Here is a 24,359-nt window from a genome sequence, read left to right on the forward strand (position 1 = left end):
GTGTTATATAGTCTAAATATAATGATTTTAAAACTTGAACGATATATTACTCAAAGTTACTAATTATTTCCACGAGGATTTCTGATAAGCAGAGAGGTTAATGGGTATTAGACAAAAATGTAAATGAAGAAAAAAATTTAGGGATTTTTTTTATATATATATTTGAAGTCCAAAAACAATGTATGTGGTTGGTGGGAGTGTTTATGCGAAGGGACGGATAAGGTTATATATGTAGGAAAATGTTTTGTTAATATCAAAATTCAATTATAAAAAATTGTATATATCTGGTCCTTTATAAGAAAACAAACGAGTAAATTATCCTAATTATAAAAAATATAGACTAATCAACATTTCTAAATATATTAATTATTATTTTTATAGTCTTAATTGTGAAGTTTATTATCTAAAACTTAGACCACAAAACACAAGGAATTTAGGTGACGGCCATAGCATGTGCTTACAAGTAAATACATTAATTGATCATAATATTAATTAAAATTAATTAATTTAATTATTTTTATTTAGTTTATATATATATATATATATATATATATATATATATATATATAAAAGTTAAAGTGAGTGTGTTAGATAGTACAGTACTATGTTATTAATACTCCTCTAATATTAAATAGAATGTGATTTTTTTATATTAAATAAGGATTTGACGAAACATACTACCCCAAAGAAAGTCGTTACATTGCTCTATAAAAATTAAACTAGATTTGAGAGTGGATTTATGCATAAAAAATAAATATTTAATCCAAGCACTCTTCATACGTTCGTCCTAAAGTGATTGATTATTTTAAGTTGGAATCAAATGCGTAAAATATTAACATTTTTTAAAAATAATTAGTATACCCCGTTTAAAAGCAAAATAAAGAAAAAAATAGAAAAAAAATGTTTTTAGTGCAACACTCCTAAATTATCCATTTTCAATAAAATCTAGATACTCAAATTGTCACAATATATTCAAATATCTCATCAAATTATATGATTAATAAGGCGCCAAACCTAAACTAATCATTTTTACATAAAATCGATCAATTATAAGAAAATTATTTAAAATAAATTTTGGATAATGAAAGTTGCAACTCCTATATTCCTAATTAAACTACAAGGCTAAGAAAATATCTCACCTAAATTAGCTTTTTTTAGAAGTAAATGTATAAATATAAAGATTGTTTAAAATATCTTTTCCAATTAATTATGTACAAAATAAGACATAAATTTATAATGAAATAAGACTACTTACAATTTATTAGATTTTTTTAGAAAGTATAATTTATTAGATTATTTATTTAAAAAATTATAAGATTAATTAAGGATGTTCAACTACCTCACACTAACATACTTTGTTATCCTAAACTCAACGTCGTCTAACCTTTTTCCACATACAAAACAAACCTTATATTCTATATTTTTTATTTTTTATTTATTTATGTTGCAATACAAAAATAACAATTTGGTGAGGTAATTTCTTAGCTTCTTTTATTTTTTGTAGGAAAAATATGAAATATACGAAATCGAATATAGAAGTTCGAAAAGATCGGCTTCATATTTGGTCTAGCATGACATATGATAAAAAAAAATTGGAAAAAGAGAACATCAACATGAAATTTGAATTATTCAACTCAGTTCTCAATTACAATATAGAGAATAAAATTGCCTAGCTACTATGATACTATTCCCGTTGCATTGTAGCTAGAGATAGAGGGTGCCCATAAGGAGCAGGTTGGAAAGCTTATTTCCTAGCTACTCGCATCATCATGAAGATGTGGATTACAAGTTCGTGAATTGTTGCATTCATCGTAACCTAAGATAGAGGCTGCCCAGCATGTCCGAGGTTGTGGGACTGTCTCCTGCTCGCATAATGGTATAGATGGTTCTTTATGTGGCTGCAAATTGCAAGCTCATGGGGGAGAGTTGGAGATTCCAGCAACTGAGGAGGTGGCATCCACATATTATTCGATGCTTGAATTAGTAAAATTTTGAGGTGGTTTACATATAACTTTAAAAGGAAAGTAATATTGGGTGAGTTTATTTAAATTTTTTAAAAATAATTTTAAAATAAACGTTTTTTTAAGAAAAATATAAATTTATTTCTTAAAATAAGTAAAAAAATTATTCTTTTAAATAAAAACAGTCTAGACAAATATATTAAGAAACAAAGAATTACTTATTTTATTAAAATAAATATTTATTTCAATAAATTTATATAAACTTGGTCCATGATATTGTTGTTTATAAATATACATGCATGTCTTGGAGAGAGTTGGGTCCAAGATAGACTTCTACTTGAGGTATATAGTTTCCTAAGCATAAATTAGGTTTCAGTATAGGAATCGAGGAGCTCTAATATGATTGTGATCTATGTGCAAAATTGATGATCATGGGATGTGTTTGATTCTTTACTTTCAATGTGATGCGACTGCAACAACGGATGAATCCTCTATTATGTTTCTTGAGAAATGACACATCTGATGAGACATTTTTAATCTTTGTGTTGCTTCACTACGAAGCTTAATTAATCCAAAGATCTATGAAAGCAGCCTAAGTTAATTAAGGACTACATTGTGTGCATTAATTTGAACGTAGGTTAATTGTACTCAATTCAAGGGGGGTTAAAGCTCAAAATAATTTCCTCTCAATCCTTTTCATATTTTTCCACAAATTTACAACCGCGCTGTAGCTTCGTTCCATCGGGGACATGAAAATTTGTGGGTCATAAAAGATATATATTATCATACGTATTTCAAAATAAATACAGTACTAATATAAATATAATATCACAAAAACATTGTGCATAACATGATTGTTTTTAGCAATCAGGGACATCGGAACTTCTCTTCCATGACAAGTTGACAACATATATGTTAGTGAAAGATTGAGGCAATACGCATTTAATGTGTTTCAGGTACGTGTCAAAGAAATGTAGTAGTGGAGGCTAGGGTTTCTTTTGTTATATATAAAAGAAAAGGTGATAATATTTAATTATACACCCACAAATACCTTATCATAACACATCCCGTGATTCATATCATGGGTTAGTTTAATAATTTGGATAAGAAAAATGAATTATGCATGTTATTAGGTTGCAGTTAAATAAAATTGGATCGACCCTCAAGTAAAAAAGAAAAAAACACTTGAATGCTAAAAAGATTTTCATTTTCTTTCTTCATCTCTCTCTCTCTCAATAATTTTTCTCACCTCTTTTTTTTTCTAGCTTTCTGATTTTTCTATTTTTTTAATTTTATATAAAAGAATAGATATTTTTTTAATAATTTTTTTTCAAGGATAATGAAACAAGTATTCGAATAAATTTGAGTGTTCACAATTATTTTGTCCGTACACTCAGACACAATTTAATGGGCAAGATCAAGATGACAGACAGTATTTCCTCAATCAAATTTCTGTTAGATGTTGATAATTTGACACGAATCACTGAGGTCGTATTATGATTCTGGTAGTTAATTTAGAGGTGGGTGGCTTTCTCAACTAGCCATTATTGTGTTTGTTAACGCAACTCAAAATTTTAAGGACTCGACCACATACGGAAAGTAGAGGAGCTTGAGAAATCAAAGACTCTGCAGCTAGAGTTTGATATTCTAAAAATACTATTTAAACTATGCGTACATGGAAAATTTTAGTATGCTGCTTGTTGGATCAGTTTCGTTACTAAATATAAAAATTGACGTGTGGTACATATGATACTATATACTATATATAATTATCTCCATCTCTTTCTTATTTTATTTTTATTTTTATCTTTTTCGTGCAAAGCCCCCAAGACCAAAAGGCAGAACTTTTTACTATCTCATGTTATTATTCAATGTCAAAGCTTCAATGCATTAGGTTAATTAGTCTCGAAACTCGACAGTCGAAACTATCTTATCAATTGTTCTATTCTATTTCTTTTTATTGTGGGTGAGTCTAAATATATGTACAGAAGAATGTCATGAATTTCATGAGAAATATCAAGAGTTAATTGACATATTAGGAATTAAACAGCATATTAAGGATCCCTTCATTTGTAAAGAAAAAAATAAAATAAGATAAAACCTACGTTTTTATATTCTTTTTAATTCATTTTCATATTATTTTTTTCATTCTACTGACATATATGGAAGTGGATCAGTTAGGAAGCAATATTAATATAGTGTACAGGTCCTACAGGAAGCAGTTGACAAAATATTATAAAGAAAACTGGTATGGCCCAAATACACGTATATTATTGTAGAGGTTGACATTTATGAATGTCATGGATTTCTACTTTTTTTCTTTCAAGACTTTCCCCAAAAACACATACCCATCTTTTCAATCTAGACAGCAGCAGACAATGATGGTGACCCTCATAGACCATTTCTCTAATGTACAAACTACCACCATGATCCATACTAAATTATAATCTTCTTGGCAACTTCCTACAACTACATGCAAGCTAAATCTACATGTCTATATAAGGGTCACAAAAGTTGTATATTGTGTACATATTCAGATCATAAAAAATCTTGTCATAGAGGACAATTAATCTAATTATTTAAGATGGTTGTGCTAAACAAACGCATTCTACTTGTGGCTTTCTTCTTCCTTTGCTTCATCTCTATCCATGCTAGAGGTATATATTAATTCTTGTATTTTGTCATATAGATCACATATCATCATAGTCACATATTTGATTTGAGATCTCTCTCATGTTATTCCACTTTTTAATTTTTCTTATATAAAATTAATTTGTTTTATGTTATCATTATTTGTACGTGCAGCACGAGTACTGAAAGAAAAAAGCAATATGGTGGATAGCACTAGTAGTGATGCTAGTACAGCTCATCATAGTGAAACGCATGATCACGTATTTAAGCCAAAAGAAGGTAAATATAATGCAAACGAAGTGTTCTCAATGGATTACACTCCAGCCAGAAGGAAGCCGCCGATCCACAATTTGAATTGATGGATAAATTTTGTGCCACAATTTATTTTATATACTTAGGAATTTGTTCCATATATTATTCAATGTCTTGCAATTTTATAGCCTTGTAATTTTCTAGGATACACGGTAAGAAAATCACTCAATGTCTTTCCTACACAAAAGAATTGGGTAAGGATAGCATATTAAAGGTACCAAGAGACAAATTAAAATATGCATGTGTACAGTACTCTGCGAGATCTCTATTGAAATTTCAGAATAGTGATACTTATATAAACTTATATTTACACACGTACATATACTCCATTGCAACCTATTGCATAACATCCTAGTCATAAAGGAACTTTTAAAATTATTCAAATTGTGTCTATATATCTCACCAAATTAAACCAGATATCTTCTCTTAACATTTTATTTATTATGAATTTTTATCTCAAAAAAATGTGATTCCTTTTATAACAATTTAAAATTTAATTAATTCATTTTTCTTATAATTTTTATATTAGTTTATTGTTTAATATATTATATTGTATTAAAATTATATTTAACTTTTCTCAATTCTACATTTCTACTATGAGTAAACTAATGAACTAGGAATCAATATTATCCATTCAATGATCAGTCTGATTTAAAGCAATAATAATAATTTAAACTTTTACACTGTTGCATGGTAAAATTAAATTAAAATGTAAGTATTTCAATTTTTTCAAACTAACAAAAATTGTAACTACAAAGCTATTTTAATGAAAAATATAATATATATAAAAGCATGCATGCTTCTTATAAGAGAGTTATTTATTTGTAAATAGACATAAATTAGTTGTTTTTAAGTATAAGAATATTATCAATTACAACACACAATTGGTAAAAAAATATATATAATTATTGACTACTTTAGAATTATATTTCATGAAGCTAGTAGTATAATATTTATTCTCCTTAAGTAAAATTCATAAGCATAAAGTAAAAAGAAAATCGAATCTTTTGTTTTAAATATAAATCACAGGTAAATGTACTTATTAAACTATCCATCCTAATATTATGTGAACTCTCTAATTGACAATAAATTAGAATGAATACATTTCAATATATTTTATATTAATATTTTCGTTAGACCATTTGTTATCTTTCATATATTTAAATTGATTTGACATGACATAACTAAAAGGTTGCAATGAAAACTAAAGCAGAAAAAATATCAGTTATGAAAATACTTTTGTGAATTCCAATATATAATTTTGAATTCCAATACATAAAATAAAGAGAGAAAATGTTGCTTGAGAATAAAAATATAAAAATATTTTTATATTTTCCTTACTGAAATTCAAACATGTACTTAATGCCATGCAGTTATGCAGTAATTGGTCAGAGGTTGTTTATCATTGATATTTCCTTTGGACAGTATGATCAACTTATTCTCAGTAACTCCTATACTAAAAACGACATTCCAAACGCATGGCTCCCGTTCAATAACCCTTAACATAAGTTAGTGCTTTCTGCTGCAACTGTAGCTGTTGAGAACTTGAGATAATCTGTTATTTTGTACCTAAAAAGAATTTGATTGGCGTAACCACAAAAAGGGAACAAAATTGATTAGCTGAGTATAGAAAAACAACCGAATATCCATTCCGAGTAGTTAATTTTCTTTCATTATAATTAGCCTCCCCAAAAGCTTGTTTAGCAATTTGGAACAACCTTAGCACTTCCTTATACCACTTGTGGTGAGTTAAAACGCCACAAACATAGACTCCTGTGATTCAGAACATATCAACCAATGCATCTTGTGAACCCAGAACTTCCCAAAACAAAATAAAGGAATTTTTTCAGTTCCTTGGAATTCTCTCATAGAAAAGCAAGCTGGCCTCACTGGAAAGAACACCTTCCACTGAAACAGCATGCACTTGAGAATCTGAAATACAAAACCAACGCATTGGAGTTTGATTGAGGTAATCATCAGAGACGTCTTCTGAAGACTCCACTCTTACAGATCTGTAAACAGTGTAATGCCCACTTCCAGCTTTTCCAAAGTGTTCCACAACAGAAACAAGTTGATACAAACATGTTTCTTGAGGAACTAAATTACAAGAAACATCTACCTGCACAAAGCACAACATAGTGAGAATATGAAAAGCACCTCCACCACGAAGTCAATATCACATTAATCATCTTTCCATTTTTAAGATTAAGACTATCCCACCAAAAAATACCGTGGTCCAATCTAAAAAAAAAGGCATCAATATTAGTAGAATTATCCTCACAATTAATTAGTTGAATGCTTTTGAGTTTGATTTTAGCACAATCTAAAAAAATGGCTTGTGGTGAAAAATCTTGTTTTGGATCCGTGACATGAAAGAAATTTACCTAGAGGAAAGAAAATTCTAGTTTATATTTGACAAATAAGATTTATGGATGGACAGATACGTGAAGCTTCTTTAAAGGGGGCATATTATGGACAGACACAAGATGCAAGGTGATAGAGGTTCCATCACAAGGATATGGGATTTCAAAGTTCAGTGCAAAATAAATGCATCAATATCAAAAAAATTAAACCAACCTGGTCAATTGATTGCATATGTGTATCTGAGTGAATGCTTTCTGAAGAACCAGAGCAGGGAAATACAGTGTCACTATGAAGTGCCTGTCCATTTGTAGAGGAGACAAATCCATCATCAATAACACCATCTGAATTGATCTGCTCTCTTGTTGCTCCATAAAGGCCACTAAATTTCAATGTACTTATCTCAGATTGCAGATCAGAATGATTTGGGAAAAAATTTCTTCTGTTATACTTCAAATTTAATGGCAAACTTTGTACATCTATGTCCTGTGTCTTTACTCCCAGTCTAGTTGTCATGAATGACAACACATCCAAAATCAATGGAAAAGAAATATGGCCCTGCATTACCATCATCACAACAAAATTCTACCACGAAATTTAATGAATATTTATATGCTACTCAATTATTACCGTCTTTTGTTCAAGTACAACCAATCTATAATAATATTCAAGTTTACATCCTAATTAAAAGAACAATCAATTTGGCATTAGGTCTGGGGAACTTTTCTTTTCCTTTTGGGAGGGGGTGGGACAAAAGCTGAGACAAATCCAATACGTCAGAGATTCAATTACCTGCAGTTTGACTAGCTCTCCAAAGACATTCATATAAACTCTTTTCAACTGGATGCATAAAATCTGCAACCAGACAATCATGTTTCAGTAGTTCAGACATTGAACTACACAAGAAAAGCTAGTTGAGGAAATGATAAATGTCAGATCAGAAAACACAGTATGCATACCCTTGGGCACCTTGCAATACTTAGCTGCTTCAGAGTATGTGAAAACCTGTTTGACCAGGGTAGTTTATCAAGATTATACATTTTTCGGCAATTGCAGATTTCTGGGTCAGAGCATCTCCTTATCATTTTGAGTTCTACCTGAGTTAAGCACAGAAACCATATTGGACAAACATAAAGAATAATTGCTAGATTTGGCAACCACCAACTATGCATCTCTAAACTGCCTTTATATGTCTCTAAATGAATGAAATATTCACACAGGGATGACCTCATTTCCTTCCATTATAGAAAGATACTTGATTGCAGCATTATGCCAACAGTGGCTGCAGCGATAATTTTCAACATGTTCAGCAACAATGAACTGCTTCAGGCAATCCACCAGGGTACAACCAACTCTCTGAAATATGCCAGTGTCTTATTTAATAATCAGGGAGCTACAGGAGGAGTGCAGCACTTCTATTATAAAAGAAATAACAATGAAGCTAGAGTATGAGTGAAATTAGTTTTAAAACTTACCATTGAGGAAGTATCACTAAGCACAGGTGAAAGAGGCAAACAATCAAAATGTTCGAAGTTAATCGAGATCTGCACTGAATAAATATAAAGTTAAAAATATAATAAATGACTGTCACAAAGGGACATTATCATAGTTACATTAAGAATAATGATAGAGGGAAGTTGTTTTAAAAAACAAAAATAAATATTTATGTTAAGCTAAGTTGTAATCAACAGCTAAATCTGCAGTCAGAAAGTACACTATCAGATCATCAATAACTTGATTGCAAGTTTGGAGTAATTGAATTGGCTTTAGTCATTCCAGTAACCTGCTAATAAGTCTTGTGAAAGTAGCTTGAGAATGTGAACTACTGAGCTGAGTCAGCCAACGTGACCTTTAAAATTTATCCTTTATATTATTACAATCATTAAATTTATCAACATGTGAACACTAAATGTATGAAAATCAAAAGTCACATAGAACAGAACCAAAATTTACTTTTTTTCTTAGCTTCTAAAACCCAAATCACACCATCCTATAACCTCAATTCCTATATTTTTCTTCATTGCTGACCATTTTGAAATTACTAAATTTATTTCTTCCTAGAAGTTTTACCAAGTGACCCTAATGTTACCCTACACTCCTTTTCCCTCCAAATGCAACAGCTTCAAAATAAAACTGCAAGTCAACAAAAACATGTCTCTAAACCATAGCCTGGCTCCTAGTAGCCACTAGCCAGCTATAGAATGATTCAAACATAATGCAACTCAGTCAGAGATACATAAATGTTAAGTCATAGTTTTTAACAAAGCCAGTCTAATATTGCAAACAATGACAATGGAGTGTATGTGCAATTAACAAGGAAAAGTGTATCATAATGATAATGGAGTGTATGTGCAATTAACAGGGAAAAGTGTATCATAATGATAATGGAGTGTATGTGCAATTAACGGGGAAAAGTGTATCATAAGGCATTGAGAAAAGACCCCTGTACCAGGGATGAACAACTTTGACAGGTCAAGCGGCTGCCAAGAATCCCATCAAAAGGTCCAAGGAAGAGTTGCTGCCATCTCTCCTGCTCACTTTGGCAGTCCCTCTGTATTGGAGTAAGAATTCTATTATTAGAAGCAAAAATGTCTGCTAAAGAACTCATCTTTGGAGCATAACAACCTCCAAATTCTTCTCTCAATAAGCATAACAGATGGAGAAATGCTTCAGCTGCATCCTTCAAAAAACAAAAAAACAAGCGTGAACAAGACACATAACTAAAACATAACTCAGCCACTAAATCAATCATTAGACACACGCAATTCTACCTGCTGGCTAGTTAGATTAAAATTTGGAATGTTATTGGACATGGCAAGCATCATCTTTCGAGGACTCAATGTAACCCTTTCTGCACTAACTGAACTCAGCTCTGCACAAACATAAAGAAACATTCCATCAAAGATTTCAAACGTAAAACACGAATTGATTCACAATCACAGAAACATACACGGGCTCTGTTTGGATAACTTTTCAAAAAGCACTTTATAGGAGAAAAAAATAAGAAAGTAAAATAAATTAATCTTCTCCCTTGAGCTAAACATTAGCTAATGCATTTAAGTTAAAACCAGCTTTTGGAGAAGCTAAATGAGAGCATCTATAAATTAACTCATAGGAAAGAAGCTTATTTCATTTTACCTTGTTTTAACTTATTTTGGGTCAGTTTGATTAAACTTAAAAAAAAAAACAGTTTTAAAATAAGGGCCATTTTAAAAAGTGTGTTTAATATGCAGGATTTGCTTCTAAAAATAAACAGAAAACTATTTTTTTTAAGCAGAATACTAAGAAAATAGAAAACTGTTTATTTTATTAAAATAAGTGTTTTTTTTTTAACAAATAAGAGTTTAAACAAACCGGACTTATGGAAAAAAAAATGTCCAAAAAGATCCTCAATAAGGTTCTTCTTCGACTACCTTCTAGCAAAGTAGCCAAAGCAAGTGCAAGAGGCATGTTTTCATCCAGGTCCTTACTCCCGCACTCTCCGATCACACCGTGAAGAAAACTCTGAAAGCAAAAACAGCTGGCTAGAGCCTGCAACAAAGAAATAACATAAAATATTCATTTGGCAATTGAAAAAAGAGGAGAAAAGCAACAAACAGCGAAGCCATATTACCTGCAAAACAACGTTGAGGAAACAATTGTTTTGGAGGTTTTGCAAACCCGGAACAAAGAGCGATTTCTCGAAGCTACTATTGTCTGCAGCGAAGGTAAACGGAATCGCCACTTTGGTATCTTTTAGTGATAATATTGCACCCACTGTGCCCACGAGGTCACCAACGGTAGCGCCAATCCAATTCATAGCGTTCTCGTCAAACCTCATTTTTTTTTATTCAAATTCGAGGTTTGTTTGCCCTCGACGTGATTAAGCGCGAGTTTGGGAATAGGGAGGAGAAAAGTGAAATGAGAGTGAAACACTGCTCGGTCTCGGTGGTGTATAGCTCGGAGTCAGAGTGAATAATATCGTCTAAGCTTGCTTTTCATTGTTTAAACATGAAAAAAAAAAAAAGGCTTGTTGTTGTTTGTGGAACCCTTGAATTGAAGTAGCAAGTCCTCTTACTCGCGAGCGTGGCGTGGGGGAAAGGGGAAGAAGTGAGGGCAGAGAGGGAGGTAGATAGACGGAAACTAATACCAGAAAATGTGAACAACTTTATTTTATTTTAATTTTTTTTAGAAGAAACATCTAATTATATTTATGAATATTCACTAATCTTTTGGATTCATTTTTTATTCATAAATATCCAGTAATCTATTACTGAGAATCTATTATCTGTCTATATATAAAATTTATCTATCATTTATCTATTTATGTTTTTTAAAAAAATTGCTACATCATATGCAACATAGCATCACCATATTAATTATTATTTGGCTAAATTGTAAACAATTTTTTATTAGTAGAAGCACATTGAAGTTTAGTTTGTAAAAGCTCACCAAAGATTCCAAACTTTAGGTTATTGTTGAATATTTGGCCTTACCTAAAGGAACAATTTGTTAATAGATGGTTTACTTTCATAATCCACATAAAAACACTTGTTGTTGAGCTATGGCCAACTTTATTGAAGTAAGCTTTTTTGCTTTAAAGAGCAATCATGATCACTTGACCCTTAATTCTGAAATCTTGATAAAAACGTGGATTATGAGTTTAATTCAATCCTAAAAATCATTAGGTGATGTAAGATTTTTAACACACCTCTCACATGAGAGAAACAAACATCTCAAGTGTAAAGTTTACAATAATTAGTGATACGATAGACCGATTAACAAATCATCAAGTCAAACTCTATTATTATTTTAAAATATGTGTTATAGATATTATTTTGACCTCATCACTAGATAACGTTGAATCTCCAACACAAGATAAACTTAATTCAAAGAAGTTGGTATGCTAGAGTTTCTAGTGTTTATAAAGAGGGGAATCCTAACAACTGTTTTGTTTGCAATTTGGTCACATTTTTTTTTTATTGAGAATTACGTTTGTCTTTTTTGATCCACTGTGGCACTAGTTTTGGCAAAAATCTTTCGGTAATAATAATAAAAAATCCCAATCCAAGAAGCATAGTCCATCCATAATAACAAGAGGTATTGCCTTTAAACCTACCAACTTTCTCAACTCAAAAGTGCTTTTATTCCCAACTTAGTCACATTGTTTTCTTAAAAATGCATGTGAAATTTTGTCAAGTACACATTTTTCTTCTGAAAAAATTGAAGTATGTTTGTGAGTCCAGAGGTTTGTTGCTTACCTACAGAAACATAAGAGGCGGATCGGGCCAGACAATTAAGATCGTTGTTGGGCCTTGGTGGGCCTGAGGAGTATAAAAAGAGCGTCTATGAAATTCTCCGTCCTTCTCTTCTCACCTCTTTCACCTTTCCTTCCTTCCACATTCAATTTCCAATAATTTCACGACTCCTTCGGAGATCTCTCTCTCGCCCATAATCCAACCATGGTACCCTCTCTCTTCACTCTCCTTACCCCTTTCAGTTTCACTCAATTTATCCATGGATCGAACCCATTCCAGATCTCTATTTTTTACTTTTATTTCCTCACTTCCACCGTTAATTTTTCCTACTAGTAGTTGTTTTTTTTTTTCCTTCAACGACTCTAGGGTTGTTTATTTTTTTTTTCTGAACTGAAATTCGATGATTGTGGTCACTGTAACTGACGGCTCCTATGAATTTTTTATTTGTAGGCAAATACGGGAAATTTAGACGCGGCGATAGAGCAATTGCTGAACGTGGAGAAGCAGATGAGGCTCGCCGGTGACGTGGCAGGTACCAGAAAGGCGGCTACCGATATTTTGCAGCTCTGCTTCGATGCACGAGCCTGGAAAACCCTCAATGACCAGATTGTCGTTTTGTCAAAACGACGTGGCCAGCTCAAACAGGTACTCCGTGCGTTCCGATTATTATTATTTTCTATTTCAATTTCATTTGTGGTTGCGTGAAATGCTCCGTGGAGTTTTGCGTGAGGAGGTTTAGGGTTTTAGTTCTCTTTGAAAAAATTGTAGCTGTACTTGTTTGTTTATTTATAATGGAAAACAGTTTATTAATTGACTCAAATTTTGCTTAGACAACAAAATTAGCATGTTAGGGCCGTGAGAATGTTGATTCTCTACCACGTAGAGTTCCGTGCGAGTAGGCTGTCTAAGTTAGTGTTGCTAAATTGCCGCTATAGCGGCGCAATTGTGCCATTGCATTGCGGAGATCCTCGGATCTGCTATCGCGACTCTGTCTGCCACTGCGGCCACCATGGTTGCGGGCTTGTGTCCTGCATCCTCTTGTCATCTCCGGCAAGTCTCCAGTCAATTGAACTGAGTTAGTATTATGCCAACTTTATATATATATATATTAACCACTGTGTGACTTCCATTATTTGCCCACAAGGTTATCCACTATATGATATAGCGGATTATTGGCTTTCTGCCATTTTCTGTGTTCCACAATTGATAAGAGATATCTAAAAGACACTTGTAGATCTCCTTTATCGATAGGAGTTTAGTTCAGATGTTATCTAATTGTTTCTGTAAAAGGGCACAAAAGGTGTTGTTGTCTGTTATTAATGAGCTGATTATATGTTTGCAGGCCGTAACAGCTATGGTGCAACAAGCTATGCAATATATTGATGAGACACCAGATATCGAAACTCGCATAGAACTCATCAAAACGTTGAACAGTGTGTCTGCAGGGAAGGTGGGTGTGCTATGTTTGAACTTTTTGTTTGTTTTATAGCTTTTCATTATGTGATTATGTATGATTTATATGTTTTTATCATTTATTAGATATACGTGGAAATTGAGAGAGCTAGATTGATCAAGAAACTTGCAAAGATTAAGGAAGAACAAGGGCTTATAGCTGAAGCTGCTGATTTGATGCAAGAAATTGCGGTCAGTGTGAACGTGTCTCATGTTTTGTTGGCTTCTATACTTTGTTTTTTGGACTTAACTGATAAGTATTCAGTTTACTTATGGAATGGGTAATCTTAACAGGTGGAAACTTTTGGTGCCATGGCCAAGACTGAGAAAATTGCATTCATTCTCGAACAAGTATGGGATATTTTTGTGTTACTGTGATGACAGCAATAGCAGGCCATTTATTTCTTGTGTTTCAATTTAGTTGCTGATTTCAGAATCTTCCATGTCTAATTGTGTAGGTCCGTTTGTGTCTAGATCGCCAGGATTATGTTCGTGCACAAATACTCTCAAGAAAGATTAGCCCAAGAGTATTTGATGCCGATTTATCTAAGGAAAAGAAAAAGCCTAAAGAAGGTGATAATGTTGTAGAAGAGGCTCCCGCAGATATACCATCTTTGCTGGAGTTGAAGCAGATATATTACGAACTAATGATTCGGTAATTGAATATGTACTTCATGTTGCTTTTTTTCCTTTCTTGTTTTATCATGATATAGTTACAAATATTGTGCCTTAACCTTGTATATTTTGCATCTCTTTCCATTTTATTTGAGATAAGTCAACGTCAAGTAAATGGTGAAAATTATTCTGGCTTTTGGGCTTCTCTAAACATTGCTAGTTATTCCAATTTGTGCATTTGAGATGCCCAAGAATAAGGCGCATTGCCAATGACTGTCTTCCTGCAATATGTGGTCACTCTCGGTTAATCTCTCTTGCTTGCATTTGTTCTGGTTTGCTTAAATACGTTTGGGTGTATATTAGTAAAGCTTTGTGTTGTCCTTTTTAACTATATCAATGAAAATGAATGTTGTTGGTCATTCTTGTTGATTTGTTTCAATGGTATTAAAAGAGGAAATAAGGGCACTGGCTAAGGGAGTAAAGGGGGAAATGTTTTTATTGAGATGAGGAAAAATGTGCTCCCCTATGAGTTTTAAATGCGCTCCCATATGATTTCCAATAAAACGTTTCCTCTTTTAATTCCTTAACTAGTTCCCTGAGGGCACCAATTAGCCAGACTAAAAGATATAATGCAGATCTACAAAGTGAAGACATTATTTTGTTAACTTTGTAATTTCCACATAGGTTCATAACTATTGTGTGTTTGTCATGTCGTGAGTGATCCATATTTTGTATATCAGTGAGTTTTATGTAGACCACTGGCTTAACACAACCTTCCTTGTTTACCTGAGCTTGGGATCGGCTATGATACCACAGGCAGGGTTATTGTGTGTGATATGTTCAGTGCTTTATTTATCAATTGTCATTCATGCTGTTAATTTTATTTTTTTTTGTTTAATCCTAGTTCATTTTGAGCTATTTTATTTGAATTTGTGTTTGAGGAACTAATAAAATTTGACAATAATAAAGTGTATGGAAATTGTTGTAGTTTATTAGACTGTACCAGCAAATTCCCACAGCTTTCCAAATTAGGTGCAATGCTTCTATATCACTTTCAGACTTCAGTGATGTGAAGTGATGTAGATGGGTGTTTGTTTTTTGTACCTTTATGCTACATATTTTTTAACTACTTATTTTATGCTGCTGATTTTAAAATCTTTGTTGTCTTATGCTGCTTTCTGTTTCAAGGTATTATTCCCATAACAATGATTATCTTGAAATTTGCCGTTGCTACAAGGCAATATATGAGATTCCATCTGTCAAAGAAGACCCTGCCAAGTGGATTCCAGTAAGCCTTCTCTTTTTTCTGTTATTGTGAGATTCTGTTGTTATGCGATATTCTGTTTTTCTGAATATTATCTTTTATGTGTAGATCCTAAGGAAAATATGTTGGTACTTGGTTCTAGCGCCCTATGATCCAATGCAGTCAAGCCTTCTCAATTCCACCTTGGAGGATAAGAATATATCTGAGATTCCAAACTTCAAGTATGTTATCCTAACTTTTATCTCACGTATTCCAAGTCATGTTCATTTTCTTAGGATTTCCTTGTCATTTGGTGTGCCTGTTATATGTTGTGCCTAGGTTACTTTTGAAACAGCTGGTTACCATGGAGGTTATCCAATGGACCACTCTATGGGATACATATAAGAGTGATTTTGAGAATGAGAAGGCCTCTGGGAAATCTTTGGGTGAAAAAGCAGCAGAAGATCTGAGGCAAAGAATAATTGAACATGTAAATAACTGATGCCATTATATTTCTTCTCACCCATCAATTTTGTTGGTTGGTATTGTATGATATGCTTTATGTTTTATACTTCTTTTTGTGAACATTAATATGGAGCATTTTTGTTACCTTTCAGAATATTCTTGTTGTATCAAAATACTATGCAAGAATTACATTGAAGAGACTTGCAGAGCTTTTGTGCCTCAGTATACAGGTTTGTGATTGATTCTGGTTGTGGTTGTCTGCTTTTAAGTCTCTTAAGTGTTACCGAGGTAACATTTTTTAAGTGGTGCATGGGCACACCTAGTCTGCCAGTGGATACTAGTGTTACAAAGAAAATATATGATCTTGGGGGTTGGCAGGGTCTTTTTATGCTGGTTTGCTGCTGGAGTTCACTTACCACTTCAAGTGGTTTATTTTGTTTATTGTTGAGCTGCATGCGAATATGGATGTTGCAACGGAATTTATTTCATTTTCTTAAAATGTTATTTCTTTGTTTGATTATCCTAATTAATACTTGTGTAAAATTCAGGATGCTGAGAAGCATCTCTCAGATATGGTTGTGTCTAAGGCGCTGGTGGCAAAGATTGATAGGCCAATGGGGATAGTCTGTTTCCAAACAGCAAAGGATAGCAATGAAATTCTTAATTCATGGGCAGCAAACTTGGAGAAATTGCTTGATCTTGTGGAGAAGAGTTGTCATCAAATACACAAGGAAACCATGGTCCATAAAGCTGCTTTGAAGGTTTAAGAAGGTTCACATACTGTCACAGGTAAAGTTTTTGTCCCTTTTCCCTCTGTTGCTCCTCTCACATTTTGTTATCTCTGTTGTTTTAAGAGGGAGTTGGGGACACGGGGAGGGAAGTCTGGTTTATGGAAAATGGTAGAATCGTGACTGTTCGGTGTTCACATCTCAAGTATTTGCGATAATGCTTGTTTCTGGTAATTGCAGGGCATCTCAATATTGATGTGATTTTGTACTGAAGTTGCCTTTTCAGGAATGTTCTATTGAACTGTCACTGACTGAGTTGGTGAAGAATTTCGCTAAACGATTATCGCTTTTTCTTTTTTATATTTTGTCACTCATGCGTTCAGGGTAGAGCTGGATATATGCATCATAGTACTGAAAGTAGCATTGTTGTATACTACTGGTACATACCTTACCACTGACTTATGACTGGATCCTATAAGATCTTGATTGAAGCAGTGGCTAGAAATTGAGTGTTTGCTCATTTATATTCTTTTGCCTGGTTGATGTTTTTTCCTCTCGTATTTTTTCCCTCTATTACATTTTCTTGTGAAATTTGGACGTCGTTATTTTCCCTGAATGGCAATTTCCTAACTGCAAGCAAAGCATCTATTTATTTGAGTGCAATGATTTGGGGTTGCCGAAGGCTACGTCTATGATTTGGGGTTCACTTAAAGTGAACATTCGCCTTATTTGAGAATTTCTTAAAATGAGATATTATACAAGTTTCTAATCCTCCCTCAATTCTTAGACATCTTATTATTTTCCCGACTGAACTCATCAATCTTTTCGTACCTAAAGCAACTGCTTGCCTTGGAAGAAGTGTAACTGAACTGAGATGTTTTTTTCCCCAAAATGTTTGGAGACGTCACCTTAATCTTTTCGATGGGTTCTAGCGTGCGTAAGTGTAACAAGTTACGCATGGTGTGAAAGAAATATAGTCTGTCCGATGTAATTTTATTTCAAGATTAGTGTAGGACTATTGTGAGATTGCTTATACCAGATTTGCTTTTTCTCTTGTTTGTGTTGAGATTGTTACTTAAACCAGTTCTTTACACTGTTGTTGCCGCTACTGCATGGTGGCCACCGCCGTCGAAGAGGATCTCCCCTCCTCTTGGATTGACATGATTTCCTATGAATTTGAGTCCAGAACAACATCGTTTTTGTTTTGTTGAAACTCATTTTTGAGAAGAGAATGTTGCCTGGAACGGTGTTGTTTTGGAGGTGATGCAGGTTTTTTGGCGAGGGGTTATTAATGACGTCGTTTTTGGAGTTGTTGAATGCCTTTTGGAACATTGTCGTCGATGAGGTAGGCGAGCAAGAACCTCGCTTGTGGCATGAAACTCAAGGCAAGGAGTAAGCAGAGGAGGCAGTAGGAGTCGACGGTGAAGTGGAAGTTGCAGTGGTCGGTGGCAAAAAGAAAAAAAAATTATCTGATGTGGTCACTTTTATGGTATTTTTGTTGAGAGTCTCACATCAGGTGGTTAACGAACATGATAAGTGTTTATATAGCTAGGTAGGTCATTCTCTTATGAACTGATTTTTAAGGGGATTTTTCGGATGTTTTTGCTGCACTTTAATATGGTATCAAAGTCAGGTTCTGTCCGGTGGTGTGGTGGATAGTGCTGCTAATCCTCACTTTGTGGTGACGAGTCCTGACTCAAGGGGGCGTGTTGAGAGTTCCACATCGGGTGGTTAACGAACATGATAAGTGCTTATATAATTGGGTAGGTCACTCTCTTATGAATCGGTTTTTAAGAAGACCTTTTGGATGTCTTTGCTGCACTTTAACAATTTCAACTACCAATTTTAATTGAAGGGCAAAAATATGATTTTCGTATAGTATGAAATATCTTTTATTTTCACATGTAGCCTGGTCAATCTTTTCGGCCAAGTATGTTATTGTCTTTATGTATTGAAAGATGTCTAAGAATTTAGTGGTTGAAAACTATTCAAATATGGGTTAAAGATGGTTATTGAAATAAAATCTAATGCAAATAATTTTATGAAAAAAATATCTCTAAAGTTTATCAGCAAATATGAAAATGATAAAATTCTTAAGGGAAACGTAATCATCAAATTATCTTGGAAACATATTCTAGTCTTTTTTTAAGTTAATCTAGCCGTTTGATTGACGGTTCTTAGTCGCAAATTTATTGCATAACTACCAGAAGTTGCGTACAAAGCTATATTTCTCTGGTGTTTCGCACGTCACTGATATAAACTTTTTGTGAACGTGTGGTGAGTTTGCCTCAATGCCTCGCTTGAAAGATACTTCAAAGTCAAACATTGAAATTGCTTTGCTCAGACGCAAGCCACAATTAAATAGAAAGGCTTTTATGGAACTTCACTCCAGAGTATGTCAGTTGCTTCTTTTCTAGAAACTTGAGGATCTAAGGGCGTTTACTTGTGATGTCTATTTTTTTTTAATTCGTTTTTATTTTAAAGTTATATAACTGTTATTCCTTCTCGACTCAAATATAAGAAAAAAATATTATACTGATTAAGAAGGTTTTCAATTAGAAATAATAATATTAAATAAGATAAAATTAATTTAAATTTTCTTAGGATTAACCGAAGATAAGACACCCAAACATAGCCTATGTTCCTTTGCTTCTTTTATAGAAACTTGTGAATTTGGTTTTTCGTCTATGTTTATTTTTCTTATTTTGAATTTATCTTCCTTTTGTGTTGAAGGAAAGAAAATGGGAGTGGAAAGAAAATTTTAAATTTTGAATTTAGAAGAAAATGAGAGAAAAGAAAGATTTTAATTTGTTTCTATAAGTCAACATTTTTCTCCAATGTCTTCTCTCTTTCTCTCCAACCAAATAATAAAAAATATATAATTATCTAATAACTTTCTTTCATATTTCCTTTACTTTCATTCAAACATACCGTTAAGTTCTTTCATAATCGGGCAATGCTCAATGTAATATCAACATGATGGTCAACCTAAGGTACATCAGTACACCTATGAGTTTTTCAAACAGTTGCTCAATATTTTGTTTTTATAAGGCAGCTCGCAAAAAAAATAATGGTTTTGCGTTAAGGAAAGTCATACCCTCGTGAGATATATGCACTGATCATTTTCGTTATATCCTTTTCCAAAGTGAATTTTACTAACGCTATTCCAACAACATTAACTATGTCAATTACTTTCCAAATGAATATATTTTCAAACATTAAGGGTGGTTTGATTGTTTTTTGTTTTTATTTTTATTCTAAATAAAAAATTGTAATAAAAATATGTTTGGTTGGATTTTTATTTTTATTTTTAATGAAAATATTTTTTCAAACGAACAAAAAATTAGAAATAATAAAATCTCGTTTTAGTGTTTCTAGTTGAGACCAAGAACCTTATTTTAGGTAAAATAAAAATGAGAATGTAATTTTAAACAAATCTAAAAATACATTTTCTTTTGAAAACATATTTTCTTGAAAACAGAAAATAACAAGTCAAACCAAACATGTTTTCAGAATTCTAAATTTTGAAAATGAAAATAATTTTTAGAAAATAAAAATATAAACCAAACACACCTTAATTTATTGAGTCAAATTTACTACTAGTTAAAATTAATTTTATAAAAACAAGTTTATCTAAATTAAGTCTTAAACTCTAATATACATGTTAACCATTGGAAGATAAATTTTTGGGATCTATAATCATCTTATTCTACGCAATCATAATTGTCTCAAATGGAGGATAAATAAAACTACTATACACATATACTACACTGTTAAACTGTTAGAAGAAGGAAGAGATATAAGATTGATATGGTTGTTTGGAGAAATGTGATGGGAGGATAAATAAAACTCTATTATACACAGATACTAAACTGTTAACTGTGAATTATATGATTTGCTTGATCATAATAACATGGTCACAAAAAACCACTCCTGGATGGAAATGGTCGTGGTGCAAATGCAAAAAACAGAGGAGAGTAACAATGATACAATACAAGGGGCAAAAACGAGAGAGACTTGAAATAAAACGCAATTTACATCACCCCGAAGCAGAAGAAGAGCTATTATAACTATAACCAGAAGACCATGCCGCTGGATGCGTAGGATAAATCGAAGGTGGTGCCTGCGGAGATGTCATAGTCATAGTTGAGGAAGAAGCTGGCGGCAAAAATTGAAGATGATGAGAAGCCATAGTAGTAGATGTTGACTCTGCAATCTGATCGTAGAGACTCACGGGAAACTCATGAAGATGCGAATAAGAATGCTCATAAAAATTGCTTGAACCAAGTGAACCCTGAAGAGCCTCAGTGTGAACAGTGGTTGAAGGAATTGACAAAATAGCCCCATGATTAGGTGGTGGAGGGTTCAAGTTCAACGGAGGTTCTTGTTGTTGTCTGAGTCTAACGTTTTCAGGGAAGTTGAGTTTGGCTTTGTTGCCTCTGAAACGCAATGAAGCTTGATCGTAGGCTCTGGCTGCGTCCTCAGCGGTTTCAAATGTTCCTAACCACACCCTAGTAGCTTTGAAAGGGTCTCTTATTTCCGCAGCCCATTTTCCCCATGGCCTCTGTCTCACTCCTCTGTATTTTCTCCTCGGTTCTTCCTCCACTACTTTCACGTTCTCTGTTCTGTATTCGTAATCGTATACTGTATTCGCCGTTCTTCTTGTTACCGTGCTTGAACTTTCAGCAACTAATCCAATCCAACATTAAGAATAACAAAAGTGTCAAAATAAAATATATAAATAAAAGGTGTTTGTTTCCACTTTTCTATGATGTAACATGTTATGCTCTGTGTTACTATGTGTCTCTCCGGCTGGAAACTTCAATCATTATAAACATGTTTCTATAAATATTTTATTAAGATGTGGGTATTTTGTGGGATCCTACCTAGCCTTCAATTCTTGTGGGTTTTTTTTTTTTTTTTTTTTTTATATATAACTTCGTAGTAGAAAAACATATTAAAATAATTATTTTTTTCATACTCTTTAAACATGCCCGGACCCATCAACATATCTTAGACCAAAAAATTTAAAAAAAAAAAAGATTTTGTCATTTTAGAATTTAAAGTATGATTATTGAATTTGATTCTTACTTGTTGAAATAGCAGGGAATGAACCTCCACGTGAGAAATCATTTGTATTATCATATTCCCGTCTTCTCTTGAGAACAGAGTTGCCACCTTGAGATGAACAAGTAGAAGAAGGTGGCATAGAACCAGAAGCCATATTTGATGTTACAGTAAAATCATCATCACCAACAACTGCACTATTAGTATTATTAATATTGTGATTAAGAAGAGAGTAATCAGCACCATGATGCTCATCTTCTCCACAAACCACATGTGTCAAAGCAGAGATCATGGCTGACATCTCCTTCTCTCTGTTCAAACCAGAAAACATCATTGGCATTGACAACGTGTGATGCTGTCTGTAACTCTGGTCAACGTCGTTACCCTTTTCTTTATCTCTATTGTTCTTCATCTTTCACATACACATATAACTTCAGCATGCACCCACTTCAAAAAGCCAACTCCAACACGCACAAACGCACACAAAACCTTTTTTTACACAAGGAAGAAAAGTTCAAATTGGTTATAGCCGCCATAAAGAGTCGTCTTGTCTGTGTTTAAACTAAAGAACAAACTTGTAGGCAAATACTAAATATCTGAAATAAATGCAACAGTGATAATAAAAAGTAGAACAAGTTTTGAAATATTCGGTTTGCTCCCTCTGCAATATGCCCTGCTTTAACTTTATGTTTCACAAAGCTCTGATGATACCAACAAGTTGACTAAGCAAATTGCAAACAAAACATGGAGCTTGTAGATTAATAGTGATGATGGGTCAAAGGATTTAGGTGTGAAAACTGAAAAATAGGGTTGCTTTTGTGTGGAGTGAACAAACTTGACGGTTCACAGTAGGTCGGTGCTGAAAAGGGTTGCAATAGTGAAGGCCGACATAAAATTACAATAATTTATTTTATTTTATACATGCGATCTATCTTAATTGTATCTTTAATTACAAGCTTAACAAGAGATGGGTATCTAGTTACATTAAATGTTTATATGGAGAATTGTATCGTATCCGATTTAAGATTTTTGTGGTCTCTACCAAAATAAAAACTATGAGTTTAATATGATGGAATGGAATGTTGGACTTTATTTTAAAGTCGGTAGACGTTAGAGTGAAATTGTTCAATAGACAACCATATATAAACACTGCATTCCAAAAATTGAAACAAATTATGTGAGATTTTCTAATACTAAATATATCAATTTCGTATGAGATTATTTCAGCTCAACTTATAATCTCAAATTTTAATCATGAATATGTGATTATCACTCCTAATAATTCTATCTTATTCAAAATGAATTCCAATAAAATATGCTTGTGCAATTAAATATTATGAGCTTAATTAAATTAATTAACCGACATGAAACGCAAATGGCACATGGATAATTACGTCCATCAAGTGGTGTTATTCTCTATAGTATCTAAATTGGAGCCATTAAGCTGGATTGTATTTGCCACCCAATTTGGTTAAGTAAGGATTGGATGAGTCTGCAAGTTACTTACGCTGAAGATGTGCCTTTTGGCGTACTTGTTATATCAAATTGGCAAGTTGCATCCGCGAGTTTATCCGTTCATTTTGTTTAATTTATTGATGATCTCCTATTAATAAACGTGTTTCTATTACTAACACACATCCATTAATTAGAAAAAGCTTTTGGTTAAGTAAATCCAGAAGAGGAAAAAGAAAAGGAAATAGAGATATAAAATCGGTCAGATAGTTAATAAAAAGAGGGGGAAAAAGAATGAATCACGAATTTGATTTTTTTAATAAAAAATAATAATTAATATTTATTATTTATTGATAAAAAAAATACATTTGAGCTTTCATTTTCTTGTCAGTGATCAAATCAAACTGGTCTATTGGCTTGGCGGAACGCTACAAAATGCCGTACGTTTTATCCAAAACCTACGGTGAGGGGACCAGGAGCCACTCAGTCTTTAAGAATGAATTTCTTTCCTTTAATGTTACTGGAAAACAGTAACTTTCCAAATATTTTTTAAAACTTATTATTTAGGTATTCTTTTTAAATTGCATTATTTAAGTTGAATATATAGTTATACACCCGCTAATTTATGTTATTTGTAAAATAGTGGCTTTTGCTTTTAGTTTTTATATATTCTGTTTTTTGACCTTTATAAATTTTGCAATCAGAACCAGAGAACCTATTTACATGACCGTCATATTGCTTGTAGAGATTACAAAATCACTATATTTGCATAGATTTTTTTTTGGTTGACCTATATTTACATAGATTAAAAAATCCGTTATACTTTTGCAGAGAC

At 32.8% G+C, this 24,359-nt stretch overlaps 4 protein-coding genes across 6 annotated transcripts; 2 read left to right on the forward strand and 2 right to left on the reverse strand.

Annotated features, from left to right (window-relative positions):
* The first annotated feature begins 4,486 nt into the window (after positions 1 to 4,486).
* LOC100500430 (uncharacterized) lies at positions 4,487 to 5,238 on the forward strand. Its single transcript, XM_003525046.4, has 2 exons — positions 4,487 to 4,618; positions 4,767 to 5,238. Exons 1-2 carry the CDS (start codon positions 4,546 to 4,548, stop codon positions 4,949 to 4,951), a joined length of 258 nt encoding a protein of 85 aa, XP_003525094.1. The 5' UTR covers positions 4,487 to 4,545; the 3' UTR covers positions 4,952 to 5,238.
* Positions 5,239 to 6,553: 1,315 nt separating this feature from the next.
* On the reverse strand, positions 6,554 to 11,414 carry LOC100813815 (ubiquitin carboxyl-terminal hydrolase 27). 3 transcript variants are annotated; one of them, XM_014775779.2, is made up of 10 exons: positions 10,879 to 11,414; positions 10,736 to 10,796; positions 10,037 to 10,137; positions 9,715 to 9,945; positions 8,741 to 8,809; positions 8,493 to 8,621; positions 8,225 to 8,362; positions 8,058 to 8,120; positions 7,482 to 7,823; positions 6,554 to 7,023 (listed from the first exon to the last, which is right to left on the reverse strand). In XM_014775779.2, the coding sequence occupies exons 1-10, from the start codon at positions 11,083 to 11,085 to the stop codon at positions 6,751 to 6,753; spliced, it is 1,614 nt and encodes a 537-aa protein (XP_014631265.1). In that variant the 5' UTR covers positions 11,086 to 11,414; the 3' UTR covers positions 6,554 to 6,750. The 3 variants fall into 3 exon arrangements, with proteins under 3 accessions (XP_014631265.1, XP_003524288.2, XP_014631266.1); XM_003524240.4 differs by having other exon boundaries at positions 10,679 to 10,796; positions 10,879 to 11,413; XM_014775780.3 differs by lacking the exon at positions 8,493 to 8,621 and having other exon boundaries at positions 10,679 to 10,796.
* A 1,031-nt stretch (positions 11,415 to 12,445) lies between these two features.
* LOC100817016 (26S proteasome non-ATPase regulatory subunit 12 homolog A) lies at positions 12,446 to 17,529 on the forward strand. The gene is made up of 12 exons (XM_003525047.5): positions 12,446 to 12,709; positions 12,953 to 13,147; positions 13,845 to 13,952; positions 14,042 to 14,146; positions 14,249 to 14,305; positions 14,413 to 14,609; positions 15,758 to 15,857; positions 15,942 to 16,054; positions 16,152 to 16,302; positions 16,430 to 16,507; positions 16,826 to 17,066; positions 17,246 to 17,529. Exons 1-11 carry the CDS (start codon positions 12,707 to 12,709, stop codon positions 17,042 to 17,044), a joined length of 1,326 nt encoding a protein of 441 aa, XP_003525095.1. The 5' UTR covers positions 12,446 to 12,706; the 3' UTR covers positions 17,045 to 17,066; positions 17,246 to 17,529.
* Positions 17,530 to 20,880: 3,351 nt separating this feature from the next.
* On the reverse strand, positions 20,881 to 23,105 carry LOC100817546 (ethylene-responsive transcription factor ABR1). Its single transcript, XM_014775782.3, has 2 exons — positions 22,097 to 23,105; positions 20,881 to 21,694 (listed from the first exon to the last, which is right to left on the reverse strand). Exons 1-2 carry the CDS (start codon positions 22,482 to 22,484, stop codon positions 21,045 to 21,047), a joined length of 1,038 nt encoding a protein of 345 aa, XP_014631268.1. The 5' UTR covers positions 22,485 to 23,105; the 3' UTR covers positions 20,881 to 21,044.
* Positions 23,106 to 24,359: the final 1,254 nt, after the last annotated feature.

This window comes from Glycine max, chromosome 5 (genome assembly GCF_000004515.6).
Source record: "Glycine max cultivar Williams 82 chromosome 5, Glycine_max_v4.0, whole genome shotgun sequence".
NCBI classification, from domain to species: Eukaryota; Viridiplantae; Streptophyta; class Magnoliopsida; order Fabales; family Fabaceae; genus Glycine; species Glycine max.